Source organism: Micropterus salmoides, unplaced genomic scaffold, assembly GCF_014851395.1.
Source record: "Micropterus salmoides isolate LMB-PRFRI ecotype aquatic unplaced genomic scaffold, ASM1485139v1 Ms_hic_scaffold_7, whole genome shotgun sequence".
In the NCBI taxonomy this organism is placed as follows: domain Eukaryota; kingdom Metazoa; phylum Chordata; class Actinopteri; order Centrarchiformes; family Centrarchidae; genus Micropterus; species Micropterus salmoides.
The window spans coordinates 24,435,832-24,454,065 of record NW_024044459.1 but is presented as its reverse complement, the minus strand read 5'-3'; the positions used below and the strand labels follow the sequence as shown (position 1 = coordinate 24,454,065).

Sequence of the window (18,234 nt, the reverse complement as noted above, 5' to 3'; positions counted from 1 at the left end):
ATGAATGGACTTCCCATTTGTGTACCTCTCCCACTACTCTGTCCAAACCCAAAATAGGAGTTGAAGCCTTTCTGTTTTCCATTCAGTGATGCTTAAGAATGCTATGAAAAAATTACAGTAAAATAGTTGGCTCAACTTCCCCCAGGTCTTTTGGCTCATATTACCCAATCTCTGTCATTTTAACAAACTTGTTTCATCCAGCACTTCAAGGGTAATGTCATGCTAACAGTATAGCCTCATATTGTAACTTCCTAAAGCACTAACTTCTCAAACATATCAGTAATTGTTCAGACATTAGAATCAGGACTCCTTGAACATAAAACACTCACCTTGAATGGCAAAAAACAGTTTTTTGATACTAAATGTGCTTATCAATTATTCCATGGGACTCTCTCCATCACAGGGTGAGTAAAAAGGATGACTCAAAAATATGTGGTCACATGACCAATTTTGTGTATGGTTGCAGAGAACTAAGGGGGGGCTCAACTTCCCCACAGGTTCAAATCACCACGCTCTACCCTATTAGTAAGTTGGGTATAATACTAAAACCTTAATTGTTTGTATTTTTCCATCCTTTCAGTGGGCCTGTTATTTTGTGGACCAGCAGTGCTTTATGTCTTTCTCTTCTGCTTCAGCTATGAATCACAATGACAACGACACAGGTTTTTGTGCAGCATATAGGTCATTGTGTGAGTGTGCGTCATAACCTGTGGTCATGGCAACTTATTCTTTGCTGCTTTCTTCATTATATCCATTCAGTTTTCCTCTATCTGATGTTCCTTTGCAACTCATCAAACCACATTCAGATCTAATGTGTCCTGGACTGCTTTTGAAATCTTTTGCTTTCAAGATGGCTCAAATCCTGTCTCACAGAGTAACATTTGGAAGATTAGAAAAATCCTCCCTAAGCATGTGGTCTGGTAGACGCAATAATAGAAATACTCCAGACATTGCTTCTGTAAAGTTTGTGTTGAAACTGAGTCAGAGGTATTAGGACACATTTGTAGAAATGTATTAAACTTGCGGTTGCATTATACTGAAATGTTAAATATGGAATTCAGTTGTGTTCAGCCGCTATGTATGTTTAAGATAAACAGAATATAAATAAATAGAATATAGATTTGAATATGATTCTGTAGGCTTTAACTGAGAAATTTGGTCAACATTTGCTTCAACATTTGCAAAGTTGGTGACACTCAGTTCAGGCCCACATGTTTTATGTTAAATATGTTATTTTAAATAGGTCTGCTTCTATTTGCTACTGGTAACATCACTTAACATGGCAAAGATCACATTTGTTTCAGGTTACAGGTGTCTCATCACCCTGAAGATTAATTTACCACATTCTATATGTAGGGATTTCAATAAGTAGGCAATATTACATTACTTGATTTCATTAAGTGTCCATTTCCTTTCATATTTGTGAGGAATAACCATAGATTACATATCAAATCTATGGGATGTACTGTATCTTGATGGGGATCTCGCAGATAACCAATGAGCGCCCTCAACACGCCTCTCTCTCCTCTGGAAGAAATATTTGACGTGGCAAGAGCTCCGGACGTGACATAGCTGAACATCGTCTCTCCTCCTCTCTTCGGCTTAGTTACCTTACCTGCAGAGATCTGCAGGCACTGGTCCCGGAGCAGCAGAGCAGAGTCCTGGTCCACTATCTGAACCAGAAGAAAAGAATGTGGCTGATCGTGTTGGCCAGTTTGCTTCACTGCGCCTCGGCCTACGATGTGGATCTGAAGAAACTCGACGGGTTGGCGAAAGCGAGGGTGGAGGTACACTAGCCTAACACAGCAGCATTCATGATACGCTATTACGCTTCATACGTGAAAGTAGCCAAAATTAGTTTTACAGTGACGGTAGGTCTGGGATTAAAATCTTCTGAGTGGGATTTGCGTTAATGTGTGAATGGATGTGTTTTATTCCTTACATTGGGCGCATGCGTGAGTGCTTCATCTATAAGGATGAGTAAGTGTATAAAGTGGATGGAGCTCCATACGTTTACAATATAACCAAATTAAGGCTGTGTAGACAATATTTCATTCAACTGAAATAACCATACAATCTGCAACGAAGTGGCCTTTTAGCTGAAAGGGGCCTGAGGGTGTGTAATTGGAGGTCGGATTCCTGCATGAAAGTTTCTGCAACTCTACCCCTCTTTTTGAGAACAACCATGCACTTATCCCTCAGGGTGTCACCAAATCACCAGTCTGCCAGCATCACAATAGAAATGCATGTTATCTGTTGCTATTGTGTTTGTCACACCTGCTACTCAATATCTGAGGCTCAAATTTCCACAGAAATGGGTTAGGCATCCTTCCCAGAAGCCTATCTAAATCTGTGCTCTGTAGAAAGGATTCAAGCTGCAGTGATACCAGAACATAAGAGACTTGCTGTAGAATTTCCACAAGGAAAATATGTTATAAAAATAGATTTCAGTAGCCAAAATTTGCCACTTATCTCGTTCCTAATCCAATTGATGTCCCATTTCTAAAGTAGGAGAACTGCTTGTAACCATTTCCTGTATCTTTCCAGACATGTGGTGGATGACAGCTGAACAGGCTCAGAGAGGTAAGTTACCCTCTATTATGTCATCAACAGGAACAAAAATGAGTGTCGGAGGCAGGCTGAAGCCTAATCCCTGCCTAGAAATGTTTGATCACTGAGAAACATTTGACGTTTCACATCTAGGGTTTCACATAATCCCCCACAGATCTGTCACTGAAACCAGCCCTGAGTGAAAAACATTAATCCCCACCTCTGTTTGTAGGTCAAAGCCTTTGTGATCCAGGACATTCCTCTTTAGTATCCTTTGACTCAACCACTGTTACTTGTTCTTAAATATGTCTGTTCATAAATTGCAGACTGCAAATATTATAGCATTTTATTTCTGTGCCAATCCTTGACCATCACTACCTCAGCCATAACCTGGTGATGAAGCACATTCCTGGGGCCGACCCTGAGCTTGTCCTCCTGAACCACTATTACGAAGAGCTGGATGTAAGTCTTTGCTTTGCAGCATGTTTTACAAGATATTTAAGCCCCTATATGTATAATTGACATTATGTGACAATTACGTAAATCAGCGTCTGTGTGTTGTTTTCAGCCCATCCAAGGGTTAGATCTGTGGAAGTGAGGGGGACAGACCAGTTAGATTGAAAATCCTACACACAGGACCTTTATTTAAAACAGCTTTTTTTAATCCAAATTTGCTTTAGCAAATATATAAATATATAAATCTGTGTTAATTTGTTTCACACTACACCAAGCTGAAAACCCTCATTACTTTATAAAGCAAATTTCCTAGCAAACAGTTACCAATTAACACATCCACCAGAAATGGTACCAACATCACATGCCGCTGCACTGACAATCATAGTCAATCAAATCATGGTGAAAATGTGTGATGCAGTTTTTCATGCAGCACTGACAATGACAGAAAAGTAAATTTACTTGTTTATTTATTTAACCCGTGTGTGTCTTCTACAGCGGATCGCCCTTTCTGACATGACCCGCTCTGAGATCAACGAGCTGCTAGAGAAGCTGGGCTTCTACAAGAAGGCTGAACCTGAGGATGACGTGCCGGACGAGTATCGCTTCTCTCCTGCCAAAGACAGCCCGTTTAAAGACGAGGCTGCATACAAACCCTCCACTTCCTCTCTTGCCACAGAGAACGCCTCCTCAGAGCCCAACGTAGAAGTCAAGCATACTGACCTATAACCCATCAGAGTGGAGAAAAGTAGTAATGTCACAGTACCACTCTGCCCCATAGCTGCTCCATGACCAGCTGGTTACTGCAGGTGATGACAAAAAAATACTTGTCATTTCAGTTTGCACATATTGTTGCTGTTTGCTCTTGTTTTGGCAGCGATAATAACCCAACAGGCTGCTTTGTGAGTGCTTTTTTACTCCCCACCCAAAGACTGGATGTGTGTATGGTTTTTTTTTATTCCATCATGTGTCAGCTGATTTCAGGATCTTTGCCTCACTTGGGCTCTCTTGTGTGTCTGATTGCTTCTTACCTACTGTGAAATTGAATGAAGCCTCAGGCTGAAAACTGTTTGACTGGCCAGAGGTTGATGCTACATGTTCTGGTGGGTTGGACTGATACACACAAGAGGATTCAAGTGGAAGTGTTTTAAAAGAGAAAAATAAAATGTTTGAAAATAAAATCATCTCATGGTCCCTGCTTGGTCCTTGCGGTGTTCAATGTAGTGTAGAGTATGAATGTAAGCATGTCTGACTCTCAACAGGAATAATCCGGTGTGGAAAATTAAAATGTCTAATGTTTGAGAGGATTCAGAGCAATAATCCCCCACAAATGCACTCATTTCTCAAATTGGTTTAATTTTAATTCACATTTAACTGTGGTGCACAGAAACATGAAATTATAAGGTGTTTAAGCTCTTATGTACAGCTCTCACTGCTTGGTGGAAGTTAATTGTTTTTCAGTTAGCAACAGTGGAATACTTCTCAATTAAAATCTACTAAAACAGAACTTTAAGAAATAACTTTCAACAAAATAAGCTCTGATCGGATTTTAAACATCTTCCTTATAAGGAACCAGCAGAATAAAAATCTTCATTTAAAAATTTTCTTTAGCTTCATGTCGTAAAATATACAATTGGCAGTTATGGTCAGTCATGATTACTCACGTTTACATAACAGAAAGCCAGCTTTCATCTGGCCCATTACCCATATGTTTTACTAAACATTGTGGTAGCTTGAGCTTATTGATTCATTTTAAACAAAACTTTTAGATGCATAAAGTATACACTAACGAAATACAAAATAATATATTTTAAAAATCTACTCAAGCATAAATAAAGAGCCCTCTAAAAGAGCTGTGTGTGAATGTGTTTGGCAGGGCAAGGCAGTGATGCTGTGAGGTCTTTTTGTACATGTTGTCATTGAGCTGTAAGAAACATCAAGTAATGATACAATTCAGCTGTGACATCAGAGTGCAATCAACTCCACTTGTTTTCAATCTACCTGAACATGTTTGGACTGCAGGAATTAGTGCTGTTAAAATAATGATGATGATGATATAGTAATACAGGAGGGGTAGAAATCTGAAACATGTTCCCAGTAGCACTTTAGAGTTTAGAGGTGAGATTACTGCAACAATAACAATGTTACATCCTTTAGAGCAATGAAGAAAGAACAGCTCTGTGCTGATGTATTAAATAGTATTATGCTAATTGCTTAAATCAAAATGAGAATAATAACTTAATTAAAATACTTCAAGCAATCCAAGTTTGGGTAAAAAGGAATTAATAAAAAATTAAGTACCAAAATGAAAACCAAATAAGGGTGGGTGTATTTTTCTTCTTCAGTGGAATTACCAACAGCAATGCCAGCAAACTACAATAATTACAAAAGTGTAGCAGAGAAAAAGTTGGTACAAATAACTTAAAAAGGGTAAATACTATAAAAATATTTCTCTTTTCCCTCTAGATGTTTTTCAGTACACTACCATAGTGACACAGCCACTGCATGTTAAATAATACCTGGTACAAAGCTTAGTTTGAGTACACAAAAAACCCACGTAAATTTTAAAGCTTAAAATGTACCCTTATTAAAGCTTTGGCGCTCTCTTGCTGGAGAAAAGTGGACTTTGTGTTAACAATGTGTGTTCAGAAGAGAATCGAAATAATGAATACACATCACCACTGCCAACAAAGATAATAAGCAAACGGACACACACACACACACACACACACAATCCCCAACTTGTCCATCAGAGATGTGCAACTCTGTGATGCAGCTCGTCTGTGTGGAGGCAGTCATCAGGTTTAGATGGAGGAGGGGTCAGGGCTGTGAGGTCAGAGGTCACAGGGCCGACCCATGGACATTTCGTATCTGCGCAGGTGGTTGACCAGAGACTGTACATAGGTGAAGACACATTTGGAGTCGGGTTTATTACCCATGATCATCATGTCCTCCACTTCCAGCAGAGGCATACAGTTGGCGTACGTCCTGAGGAGCACAAGAGACAGTGTGAATGAGAAAGAGGAGGATGAACGGACAGGGAGAGGACCAGAGATGGAGTAGGGAGGAGGATAATCTCATCAGATTTCATATTTAATAATCCATCAGGTGATTTCTCATGGTCATTAACCAAACTGGTGGAACAGCAACAGCACACACACACACACACACACTCTGACACACTCTCTGGCCCTTACTTATAGTTATACTCTGTTTTTAGAGATAAATCAACTTCACTAATACAGGTGTTTCAATAAGCAGTTTCAGGAGCAAAGATCTCACATGTGTGCTATGCAGAAAGTGACCACAGGGTGGCATTATCTCCACATACTGTAAACCCTCGGAGACATCCTGCACAAAGAGCAGAGTAAAAGGGAACAGAAAGAGGCTACATTTTTGCATGAGAAAACGTCATTAAGTATCTTTAAAAAGCTTTACAAGCCAAGTGCATAAACACCTGTAAATTCTGCCTTTCCATCCTCTGCTTCGTTTCTAAACTCCTCAGTTCGAAACATTGTGATACAGTAGTTCCTTTTAAAGTATTGAACTGCAGATGGTCTTGGCTCTGTGCCTGGGCCATAGTCTGGCTATGTAGAAATGCACACATGGACACACACACACATAAACGTGCATACCATGTTTGGTACTTTGGACCTCAGTAGCTTCAGATAAACATGAAGGATCAAATATCCAAAAGCAGCCAATAAAGGAGTTTTCTGAACCATCAAGTTTGATATAAATCCTATCAGCTGCTTAAAACTTACACACACACACACACACACACACACACACACACTCCCCGCATCCCATTAAGTTTGTAAGAACCAAAGTGAGGTTCCTTCACAGGCTCACCCCCTCTCTCACCATGGGTTCAGTTTAAGGTGGAGTGTGACTCTAGGAGGAGTTTTTGGTTTTAACCAGGCCCTTCGTCACCAGACCCCTGTAGAACTCCTGCAGGTACGTATATACACACTTCCAATCCGGCTCGCGCATCTTCACCATGTCATCCACATCCAACAGCTGGGGACAGTCCACTAGTTTCCTGTGCCCGCACCCGGCAGGGGGGGGAAGAAAGATGGTGGAAGACGAGGGGAGGAAGGAAAGGAAGAGAACCAGGGTAAAGTACAGATAAGAAGAAGAGAGGACAGGACAGAGACAGTGGATAAAATGTGGGAAAGAGAAGAAGAAGGAGGATGGGGGGGGGGACAGATAAAGCAGTGAGCAGCCAAATGAAAAAGATTCAGGGTGAAAGACACAGGGAGAGAGAGAAAGGACACAAAAAGGTATAACATTACATTCTCTGTGTTCACAAATATATCCATGAGTTGACATGCTTCATGAACATCATGATACGTACAGTATGTGGCAAACACACACACACACATACATAAGACAAAACAAAATGTCAAATGAGCGTCAGGCGATGCTCATTTAGCCTTTTTGTTTGTTGTTGTTTTTTTCTGTGCACTAAAGACAAGAGACTTTTGACCATTTCAATACGGCTATGTTCTGTGTCAGAAATAAAAAGACAGGATGAAAAAAACAACAAGGATTCTGCAAAAAAACAAACACAGAGAAACAACCATGTGGTGACTCTAAAAACACACTGGTGCACAGGATGGTGTGTGTGTTTGAGCGTTAGGATTCCAGATAACAGTGAACTGCTGGGAGGGTCAGGAGTGCCTGGGGGAAGTGAGTGATAGTGCAACACAAAAGGTGGAAAGCGGGAGGCTGTGGTTGGGTGACAGTCCGGTGTTGAGAGTATAAATAATTAAAATCAACATCAGCATGGACATTATCCTACTGGGAGCATGTGAACACACACACACACACACACACACACACACACAGACAGATGGATGGTGGGCATCACAAGTGAGAATGGTGTGATGCATGAAGGATGAGAAAGAAAGAGGAAAAGGAGCGGAGAGAGATTAGGAGTAAAAAGGAGGGAAAATATTGGGAGACATAGCTGAGAGCTCGTCCGTTTTTTTTTTTTTTTTAAACCTGGTGGTTGTTTGGGGAGGGTTTGCTCATGGGTCTCTCGTTTAGAGCAGATGGAGGGTGTCACAGCGGTTACTCATAGTAGAGGAAAGATGGAGAGTGGAGGTTTAGAGGTGAAGTAATTAGTGTAGAAGCAGAAATGGGGCTCGCTCAGCCTTGAGGTGGTTCGATACACCTGGGAGAGACAGGGAAAGTTAACACCGTGACAGTCAGTCGAGGAGCTTCCACATGTTTTCGGTCCGTCTCTGTGCTTCAGGCTCAAGTAGATCATGGTAAAGAGCAACACTGAATAAAAGCTACAAGTGGATTTCACAGAGCAATCAGAGAAGGACGTGATAACAAATCTGCAATGCAAAGAAAGGGGAATGTATTTGTTTGGGCTGGCAGCAACGCAGGAAAACTGGATTGTTTGGATTGCTTGGATTGTTTGATTTTGAATGTGTATTCACTCCACGACTGCCTCGGGTGAAAGGTAATGTCTGTATCTTTAAGTGGAAAGCTAAGCCGGCAGTGGCACCTTCAGCTGGTTTCTCCTCATATTCTTCACATTTTCCCCGACAAGCTTCAGAAAAAAATAAAACGAAGGTTCACTGTAGTTCATGTGGTTTCTCCAAAGAAACAAAGTTGGTAGATGCTCTCACTTGTAGTCAAAACTTAACAACAATAATAAAACTGATGTGGTTAGTGGACATGACAAACCTCCTCTTGTGTGTGTGTACTCACTCTGCATTGCTGAAGGCCACCTCAAAGTTTTGCCTGCGGTTGCTGGGGCTCAGGGAGCTGTAGTCAAAGGCATCAGGGAAAAAATTGTGCACCAGGGCACAAAACGCCATGCCATTGCTCCAGCTGGATGAAAAATTCTGAATATCTACATGCTGAAGGAGAAGACAAACAGAACAAATGTGGAGACAGTGATATATAACTGATGCAAACATTCCCAAAGAAGGAAAATATTATCAAAGCCTATCTTGTCTTAATCATCAGGTTCAGCTACAGCTTCGCTGGCTGACATTAAAGATGAGCACTAAGCCCACGGTGAGTTGAGTGGATGCTTGGCTCACCTCATAAGAGCGGGTCTTGGCACGGCACCAGTCGAGAAGCATCTGCTTGATGGAGTTTGCGTTGGGTACACCAAAGCTGGTGGAACGTTGGACCTTGTTTACCTTGGCGACCGCCTGATTTCCAGGGCTAAAAAGAAAAGTCAGGTTTGTGTTAATATTTACATGCCTTGACCTGCTCTTTTTCTTTCTTTGGTAGTAATACCTCTCTGTTTATCCTTACCCGCCTCCCTCCTTCTCCAGCTTCTCTATCATGGCTTTGCGGGCCTGCATGGCAGAGGTCTTCGGCAGAGTCTGAGCCCTCATCAGCTCTTTGCGCCTCTCTGCCTGCCTTCGCTCCACGGCGGCCAACCCGCCGCTGCCGCTGCGAGACGACGAGTCATCCTCGCGATCAAACACACTGAGGCGGGGACATGTACGGCAAGTTCATTTGTGAAAGTGAAGGGATTTCAAACTCGGTGTGATTACTGTGCTGATGTTTCTTAACCCACCTGCCCACTTTTTTGCTTGCATTAGAGGAGGAAGAGGACGTGGAAGAGGTGAAGCTGTATGATTTTGACTGGAGTGTCCCTCCTGAAATAATAAACAAATACACAGAGATATGAATGATACTATTGATGTGACTGTATTGTAAGAGAGAGTGAAATAAAGTAATGACTCACTGTCTGTTTTCTGCACATAACTGGCCTCGACGACAGTGCTGCGTGTTGATCTGTTCCCATTATCTAAACACACAAATAGACACTTCATATTATTTATTTATTGGAAAGATTATATTTTATGACTGTCAGTGTCCTTATGACTTGTTTTCCATTCACTTTCACTGTTTATTATGTTTTGCTCCCCTGTTTTTGCCTTTCTCTCCAAAAATGCCTTTTGTCTGCAAATAAGAACTGGTTCTTTGTTGAAAGGTTTAAAGAAGGTTCATAAATGCACAGGAAAAGAAAAAAAGGAAAAAACTACCAGACTGGGCAAAGCGGTCTGTTTTGGTGACTTGGCTGAGGGTGGAGCCATCCGCTGACTTCTCCACCTTCCTCATGACCACCTCTCCTGCTCCGACCCCAGCGCGACCCATCTGTGTTCGCTCTTCTCTCTGCTGCCGGAGCTCCTGCACACGGGTCTCACGCTCCTTTTCTCTCTGGTCTGAGGTGGAGGAGAGGAGAGGAGAGGAGAGAAGAGAAGAGATGGAGAGGTGGTGGGGAAGGTGGAGAGATGATGTCAGTGGAAAAATAGGAGAAAGAGGACAAGAGGTCCTAAACTAACTGCCAGCACCTCATCTGACTGCCACAAAGATGGATTAAAACTGAGCTTCCAAATTTCAGGCAATACATTTCAGGATTCTTTCCACACAGTACCGTAAAATTCCTCTGAACACACACAGGTGGGAGGCTTGCAGCCAAGCCAAAGCTGTCAAGTAATATGTACTGCGCAAACATCACAGATCAAATCACAGAGCAAACACACTCAGATCAGTCAGCTCAAAAAGCTGTGCCAAATTCAGCAATGTCCCCAACACTAATGTATCAACACCTGCACGGCTACCTCCAAGTTTTACCTGAGTAATCACGTGTATTGAGACATACTGTGTTAATCTTAGACATTTATTCTACTAACTATGTGATATCCTTTGCTAAAATTGCAGAGGTTATGGCTCGTGGGTCGTGGACCCTTTGCATACTCGATGCTACTAGGTGCAGTGAACCTCTCCAGATTTGTCCAGTGTAGACTCAGATCTGGGACTCCAATTAGGAGGTTCAACTGTCAGCTCAATGCAACCAGACACCTGGTGAAACCACATGGTGAGTGCTCACTATGAAATAAAAAATACACTAAACGTGAGATGTTTCACTAACTAATGTTGCAGCACGCTGAGGTGAGTGTAAACCAGGATTCATGCACATTAACAAAACTACCAACAGATGCTTCACCATCCACCACAGAAGTCCGAGAGATAAACTGTTTAAAATTTGTGGTGATCTCACAATGACAGGATGATGCACACAAAAAGACAAACGCAGGCAAGTATTAATTGTTAAATGCACAATGCACACCAACCTGCCCTACCTATTTCTTCTTGAGTACATCCCAGCTTGGCCTCTGAGGGCAGAATGAACAGAAATAATGTGGAAAATGCAATTTTTTAAAAATGTGCCAACCTCTGATGACTTGGAAGAAAGCAGTAGTCGTGACAAAAATGAATGAAGCAAAAAAAAAAAAAAAAAAAAAACAGATAAAAGATTTTTTCTTTATGCAATTACCTCTCTTTTTCTTGCGAAGGTCTCTCATAGCTGCACGGATAATCTTCCTCTCCTCAAAGTCTTTTGACTCATCGAGCTGTGGAGGGACATTTCCAAATATACCCTCACAAAGCTGGCAAGATATAGTGTTAACACACAAACTTTCTGCATGACTGAAGCTGCTGTGTTTGCTACAAAGTGCTTTTTAAATCTAAATCATGCAGAATTATAACTTGGGTGTGAAGTACCATTTTGTCAAGGAGCTCTTCATCCTCGATAGCAGCCAGCTGTTCAGCAGTCAGCTTTCCCGAGCGCTCGTCGGGTTTGGCCTGAGTGCTGGAGCCATTGGGGATTGCTGGGACGTGACACGCCACTTGAACAGATGGTCCAGCTGAAAACACCGGCTCAGAGGCCACAACGGGCTCTGTCTCTATCTGCAAGATAGATAGAAGACACATAACAAAACACACACAGCGTGAGCGTCAGCACATACATATTTATCTGAAAAAGGACGCAGGGTTACATTAATTAGTCTCATTTAAAAAAAAAAAAAGACATTTTGACCTTGTTTGTACACTTATGAAACCAGGATGAGGGTTTAAAAAAAAATAACTGAAGCTTGCTGACAGTTAGGACGTAATCAGCACAGGATGATTTTGGGTAAAACATACTGCAGCCATAATAGGCCTGAGTGTGTGAAGTACGCTCCCTCTAATAATCTCTTTTGTAGCAAGACTGCCCACTCACTATATCTCATAATTTCTTCCATCCCCTCTGCCGTCCAGCCATGCCAGAGAGGGTTGACAATAAGCACATGAGAGCAAGAGCAACTCAGCCAAGTTACTGTTAACGTAGTTCATGGAGTGTAACTGACACACTGAGTGTCCAAATGATACCAAGCTGCTCTTAACCAAGAGTTTATGTGACAGGTACAATACACCACTATGGCTGGAAGACGGGAACAATGCATTAGCAGATATAAACAATATGAAAAATCCATGTATGTGCACCACAGAAGCAGAAGTGAGCATAGGAGCAAAACCAAAGAGTGAAGAAGAATTACATTACAGGTCGTAAAGGTAAAGCTGGCTATCTACCAGTCACTGTGAGTGACCATAAATCCTACCGAAAACACCTCTTAAATTTCATAAGGTGCTGAATGCCTGTGGCAGACAATAGGCTCTAGCTGAGGCTTGAGGCAATGCTATCGTTGTAACTGAGTCCAGGCCCAGATATAGCTCAGACAACTGTCCCTTGTCCCTATCCACAGCCTTCCGGCCCTCCTCCCTACAGGCCCCTGCCGGGCCAGGTCTCACAAGGGAGGGACAATGCCAAGCACAGCGCTCTGTGATTACTGGTGGCCACTGGACATGGGACAGATTGGACTGAGAGCCACTTGACCGACGAGGAATGTTTAGGGACACAACACAGCCAAACAAGGGCTCTGAGACAGGCAATGACGGAATATGTGTGGGGTGAGAAAATCCCAGATAACCTTAGTGCTTGAATCATGTTTTATTCATCTTCAGACTACTCTTCAGCATGTGAGTCACCGTGGAATGAAACTGCTCTTTTTGTTTAGTTTTTCTCTAATCCTTTGGAAAGCTATTAGTTTCACCACTTAGATGTGTAATACAGTCTCTCCACCAGCAGAATTATGAATAGCTGACATGGTAGAAATAAGCTGATACTGCAAAAAGGCATAGGGAAAAGGGCCACATAAGGTCACCATCATCTGTATCACAATCATCTTTTTGCTATGGGGAGTAACATTTAAGAGAAGTCCATCACCGTTACTGGAGCAGGTGATTGGCAGAACCAGCTGTCTTTGTAGGATTAGACAGGAATATGAACACTGCGGCATTATCTTCTGTTATACAACTGACCAAATACTCAGTATCCCTCAAAATGTCACCAGTGTACACACAAGCACACACACACACACACACACTTACGGTTTGTTGTGGGATTTCAAGAGCACTTAGAGCAAACAAGGCTCAAGATGAGCGGTTATCTTGTCAGTCATGAAACTCTGCATAAATCTCTGTAAAGAGAATGTAAGGCCTTAAATCCCATTCTTGCTCTGAAGCCAGACAAGTAAAATGTTTTAATTTATGGCTCCCTTTGGAAGGGTTCATGTATGCCAAACATTATGGATGATTTGAAGATGGCAAACCACAGGCCAGGGCCACGTTTACTGTTACAACATGTTAATTTTTCCCTCCTCCAGGAACTGTATCTACTCAGCAGAACACTTGCATACAGACACACACGAGTGCTAGCCAGGACGTGATCAGAAACACATGGTGTCGGAGGATTGGAATACCGCCATGACAGATTGCAGTGAAGTTCTCCACATAAACACAATCTGTCAAAACTGACTGACAGCTGAGATGGTGAGGACATGATGAAAGATTAAAACCAATGGAAAGCTAAGAGAGGTGGGCCAATACGTCAACAAGTACGTGAGCAGAACAGAGACTGTCACTGGCATGTCATGTAAAACCCATGGCCAGCTGAGCCACAGGTACTGTCAAAACTGGAACAAAAGACATTCCCATTCTTCAAGCAGTTTATCTGAATTAACAGAGAGCAGTACCGTGCTGCTGTTGCAAGAACTGTCTGCCATCACAGAGGGAGCAGAAAGGGAGCGGCGGGTTGCAAAGGTGGGTGGGTGAGGGACAGGTGAAGGCTCTGAATTCTGAGGTGCGCTTGTCTCAGTAGATAAAGAGTCTCCGGGGTGTGATATAGGTTCCTGTGGTACACATGATGGAGTGCTATCTGGAGTGTCCTGGGGTGCACTGGATGGAGACTCTTGAGGAGTGCATGAGGTATCATGCGGTGCTTCAAGTGCAGTGTCCTGGGGTGTGCACGCTGGAGAATCACTGGTTGGAGTTTTGGTTTCACATGGGATTGAAGGTGAGCTTTCAGCGAGTACAGGATCAGGTAGCCCCATTACTTGGCACAGGGCCTCCACTTGCCTCACCAGCATTTCCTGTTGAATCCTCAGCCTCAGGTTCTCCTCCTGCAGCCTGGCAAAAGCCTCGGCCAAAGGAGCCACCTGAGCTGCTGCCTCCTCCAGACGGACATCCACTCGCTTCCCAAAGACCTGCAGGTCACTATGGATCTCCGCCACTGCACACTGTAACATTAATTCAAATTTCCTCCTGCAAAACTTCTCCTCTTCATCCTCTACCTCCTCCTGAGCAAGCAGATCACCGATCATTTCCTCTAGTCCAGACTCAGCACAAGCACTATCTGGGCTGCCCAAAGCCTCTGGAGCCTGTGAGGCTGGAAGGAAGTCCAGGTTCACTCCAGGCATGGCCAGACCAGAGGCACTAAATGTTACACTTGCCAAAGTCCTTTCAATTTAAATCCACTCCGCAAATAAACAAGATGGGGTGTAAGATCAGAGAAATCAAAAGGTTGTGGCCTTGGTCTCAGATGTGAGGGTAGAAGGAGTCCTCTTTGTCCGTCTGTCTGTAGAGACTATCTAAAACAACGCACAGTCTTTATACCTCCAGCAAATATCCCCTCTTTACCGGCCAAAAACCTGACAGCCAATAAGCATGCAAGGAATCCTCTTTCCCAGGCAGCAGTAGCCCCACCCCCCTATTTCCAGGTGCTGTGGACATGTCCGTTTATCTCCTGCCGACATTATTCCACTAAGCCAGTCAGTCCCAGGGTACTGGTGGAGACCAGAGGGGGAATGGTAGAGGCAAGAATTTAGAAACTTCACCCCTCCCTCTTCCTTTTTATTTAGAGCCCTTGTCCTTCACACCTCCATTGGCAGGCAATGAGGGTTTAGATGTGGCTCGAGGCCTGGGCTGAGTAGAGTTATATGTTGTACGGGTTTCACTCCTCTTCACATTGCTTTCTGACAAAATGCAACTGAGACACTGTGTTGCATGACTGTGATTCACAGCAGAACTCCAGAGGGAAGATCATTCCATGAAGTGTTTCGGACCATGACAGAGCAGACTGGGACCGGTGAGGGTGAGAGGCCCAGTTCTCCACGGCTCTGGGAAGAAGGACATCACAGCCCTTCAGAGATTTTGTTTTAGGCTGACTGACAAAGCAGTAGGGGCCCAGCTGCGGCTCATGTAAATGCTTCAAGTGCTTTTGTGTTAAATTAAGAGCTCTCCAAGAATGCTGACAGAAGTCTGTGAGTGTATGTTGTTTATAGTGTAAGATGCTCAAGTACATCTTTTAAATGCCTACAGATGATTTATTGGCATATTACAGGCCATGCGGAAGAAATGAAATGGTACTGTACTTACTGTATCTCTGAATGCCGTCTGATTAGAAGCTAAGCTACACATGACAAAATGTTAACGACCAACAGTCTGGGATTCAGTGGAGAGCAATATGAGAAAGGGCAACAATGGTCTCTCTTGGGATTTACAGGTAAGCAAAACAGTTCCCAGGAAGAATCTGGCCCCAAGGGAGAGTGGAGGGAAATGTGAGTGGCAACAGGGAAAGTGGGTCAAAACCCAAGAAGGACATGGCTCTAGTCTTAGCATGCATCAAAGCACTAAATCACTTTACCCACACTAAAAGGAAAGTGATGTCGGAGGACAAGGAGCACAAGACTAGAAAGTGCTTATGCTATAATTGTCTGCTTATAGAGGTCCATGTTTCTGATTATTATGTAGGAAAATACCGTAGTAGTGTGAGTCGAATTCAATTTTTATGTTTTCTCACTCTTATGTGACAGTGTCTGTGGCTATTGTGAACCGTCTTGAAAGTAAAGTTCATCCAGTCATTAGATTCTCTCATACCTTTTTCTCCAGTTTGCACCTCACTCTGCAGAACAGGCTTAAATCTGTGACAAATGTGAACTGGTTGGGCTACCCTCATGTGTCATGGATCAGCAGTATGTTAACAATGGGGTCTTTATTCCTCTGTGTGACCGTAAGACAATCTGTTGCTGACTGTGGGCCTGTGTGTCCATGTTTACGCAGCAGCACATTACCAGTGTGACCTGGAGCTTGGCAGTAATCTCTATGACTACACGAAACAGACTGACTTTCACCACATTGGCTTTAAAGCTATGGCATTATTTATATTTGTGTTCAAGGCCGAGTGCAGTGGTCGGCATGGACGGACAGCTGAGATGAGCCGGAGCAGCTGTGATCTCTGGAGCAGGAGGCATCAATAATCAACTGCTAGTCTCACCTGTCTGAAATGAACTCTCATCATTGCACTGAAATACTACAAGCATCTTGACCTTAGCTAGTAGCTCTATCTCTCTAACTCACATTTGTCCTACAGTGTTTTGGGGTCTTTCCATTATTTATTTTATCTAAAATGTTTCTCCCTGTTGACTCTTAAACAGATTGTAATTTATAGTCAATCCCCAGCAAGAGATGATGCTATCAGCTTTATTGGAATAAAAAAAAAAAAAAAACACACCACTAAGTAAAAAGTAGAGGCTGTGAGTGCTGAAGTTAGACCACCGAGGAGAAGCCCAGACCACCCAAACAGATCAGAGTCCCAGACAGGAACCACTGTGGTCAATAAACAGCAATCAACAACACTAAACAGGACAAGCGTATCATAACTCTCACTACGCTGCACACTCATCTTGCTATAATGAACATACAACAATGTGAAAAAGGTACTTTAATATGAAACCACCCTGACATGTCACCTCCTCCCACACAACCTTCGACTAAACCAGGAAGAGTCAGAGAACAGGTTGTCTCTGGATCAGTCTTAAGCTAACCAAGCTGCCTACCCCTGGTTGATGTTAACCAACAGTGTCTGCTGCTGTTTTTACAATCTCATTAGCCAAGTCACTCAGGCTCAGTGTTTGTATGGTAAAACTTGAGAAAATCCGGCACAAGCAGGTAAATATCTCAGTGACAAAAAGAGAGACAGACTTGTGGGTTATGCGAAGGCATTCATGTTGAGCATATACAACGATGCAGTTGATGGGATAAGCTTCATGTGAACCACAGCCTATTGGTGCCAACATGCAGTCATGCTTGGCGTGTTACATTTTGGAGCCAGTGGTAAGGCATGTGGCTTAAGTATAATTTCAGCATTTTTAAACCTGGGCCCTGTCTTCACATATTTTGTTGGAATCCATGCAGTAGATGGCTTTAGTCGGCAGCCACAAACTCGGATGAAGTGGCTGAAACGTATTCCTTCAGAGCAGTTGTGCTCATGAAAATTAAGTCCACAAAAAGTGCCAACAGGATGGTAATAAGTAATAACAGGATAGGCACAATTCAGGGTTAAACTAATGATTGGTGAGTGACACATGTTTTGAAATCCAATAAAACAAATTCTTCACCTACATATATCATTTTTTTATTTTTTTTTAACCAAAATATAAAACATGTTAGCACCCACACAAAGACGTTACCTGCATCCTGTTTAATGTTGTAACAGCACTCAGCTCAGACAAGTATACACTTCATTTCCTGCAGAATCTTTGTCCTCTTCCTGCAAATCCCTCTTGTACAAGAAAGACTCTGCTGTGATATATTTGTTCGAACCTGCCCCTGTTTTTGTGTGTCTCAAGAACTGCAAAACTGATGGAGACAGTCTCATTCCAACACCTTAAATCCACCCTGCAGCCTTGTGGAGCCTCCTCCCAGCCCTAATTAACCAGTTCCCTGATCCCGTAACCAGATTACCACTGCGCTGGACAAGGCGTGGAATACACAGCCATTAAAGAGTAAATAGGACACCGCTTCTCCTTCCCTCCCCCTCTCAATCCCCCACTCTCCATTCATGAGGACAATTCCTTTCATGGAGGAGCAAGGAGGTTAAGGAATGAAGCAAATGGGAGTTTAACTGTTCCTAAATCCAGAGGTCACTGTGAGATGGGAGGGGATCGGTTTGCGCTCCCTGCTCAGCGGTCACTTTCCACCATCAGCAATAGACTCTGCCCACTTTCAGCCTATTAGAGTGCACAATTA

At 42.9% G+C, this 18,234-nt stretch overlaps 2 protein-coding genes across 6 annotated transcripts in view; one reads left to right on the top strand and one right to left on the bottom strand.

Annotated features, from left to right (window-relative positions):
• The first annotated feature begins 1,554 nt into the window (after positions 1-1,554).
• On the top strand, positions 1,555-4,197 carry selenom (selenoprotein M). Its single transcript, XM_038703007.1, has 5 exons — positions 1,555-1,787; positions 2,548-2,583; positions 2,783-2,817; positions 2,934-3,012; positions 3,502-4,197. The coding sequence occupies exons 1-5, from the start codon at positions 1,692-1,694 to the stop codon at positions 3,730-3,732; spliced, it is 477 nt and encodes a 158-aa protein (XP_038558935.1). The 5' UTR covers positions 1,555-1,691; the 3' UTR covers positions 3,733-4,197.
• A 141-nt stretch (positions 4,198-4,338) lies between these two features.
• The window catches only part of smtnb (smoothelin b), a 47,085-nt gene continuing 33,189 nt past the window's right edge, over positions 4,339-18,234 (bottom strand). For 2 of the 5 annotated variants that reach the window (XM_038703002.1, XM_038703006.1), the window contains 10 exons: positions 11,551-11,736; positions 11,324-11,399; positions 11,130-11,162; positions 10,029-10,208; positions 9,728-9,790; positions 9,557-9,638; positions 9,289-9,465; positions 9,069-9,195; positions 8,731-8,882; positions 4,339-5,991 (listed from right to left, as the gene is read on the bottom strand). In XM_038703002.1, coding sequence (XP_038558930.1) covers positions 5,838-5,991; positions 8,731-8,882; positions 9,069-9,195; positions 9,289-9,465; positions 9,557-9,638; positions 9,728-9,790; positions 10,029-10,208; positions 11,130-11,162; positions 11,324-11,399; positions 11,551-11,736 — 1,230 coding nt within the window. In that variant the 3' untranslated portion in view covers positions 4,339-5,837. Of the gene's footprint in view, positions 5,992-6,867; positions 7,046-8,730; positions 8,883-9,068; positions 9,196-9,288; positions 9,466-9,556; positions 9,639-9,727; positions 9,791-10,028; positions 10,209-11,129; positions 11,163-11,323; positions 11,400-11,550; positions 11,737-18,234 lie in introns of all 5 variants that reach the window. The other 3 variants (XM_038703003.1, XM_038703005.1, XM_038703004.1) reach the window with 3 other exon arrangements.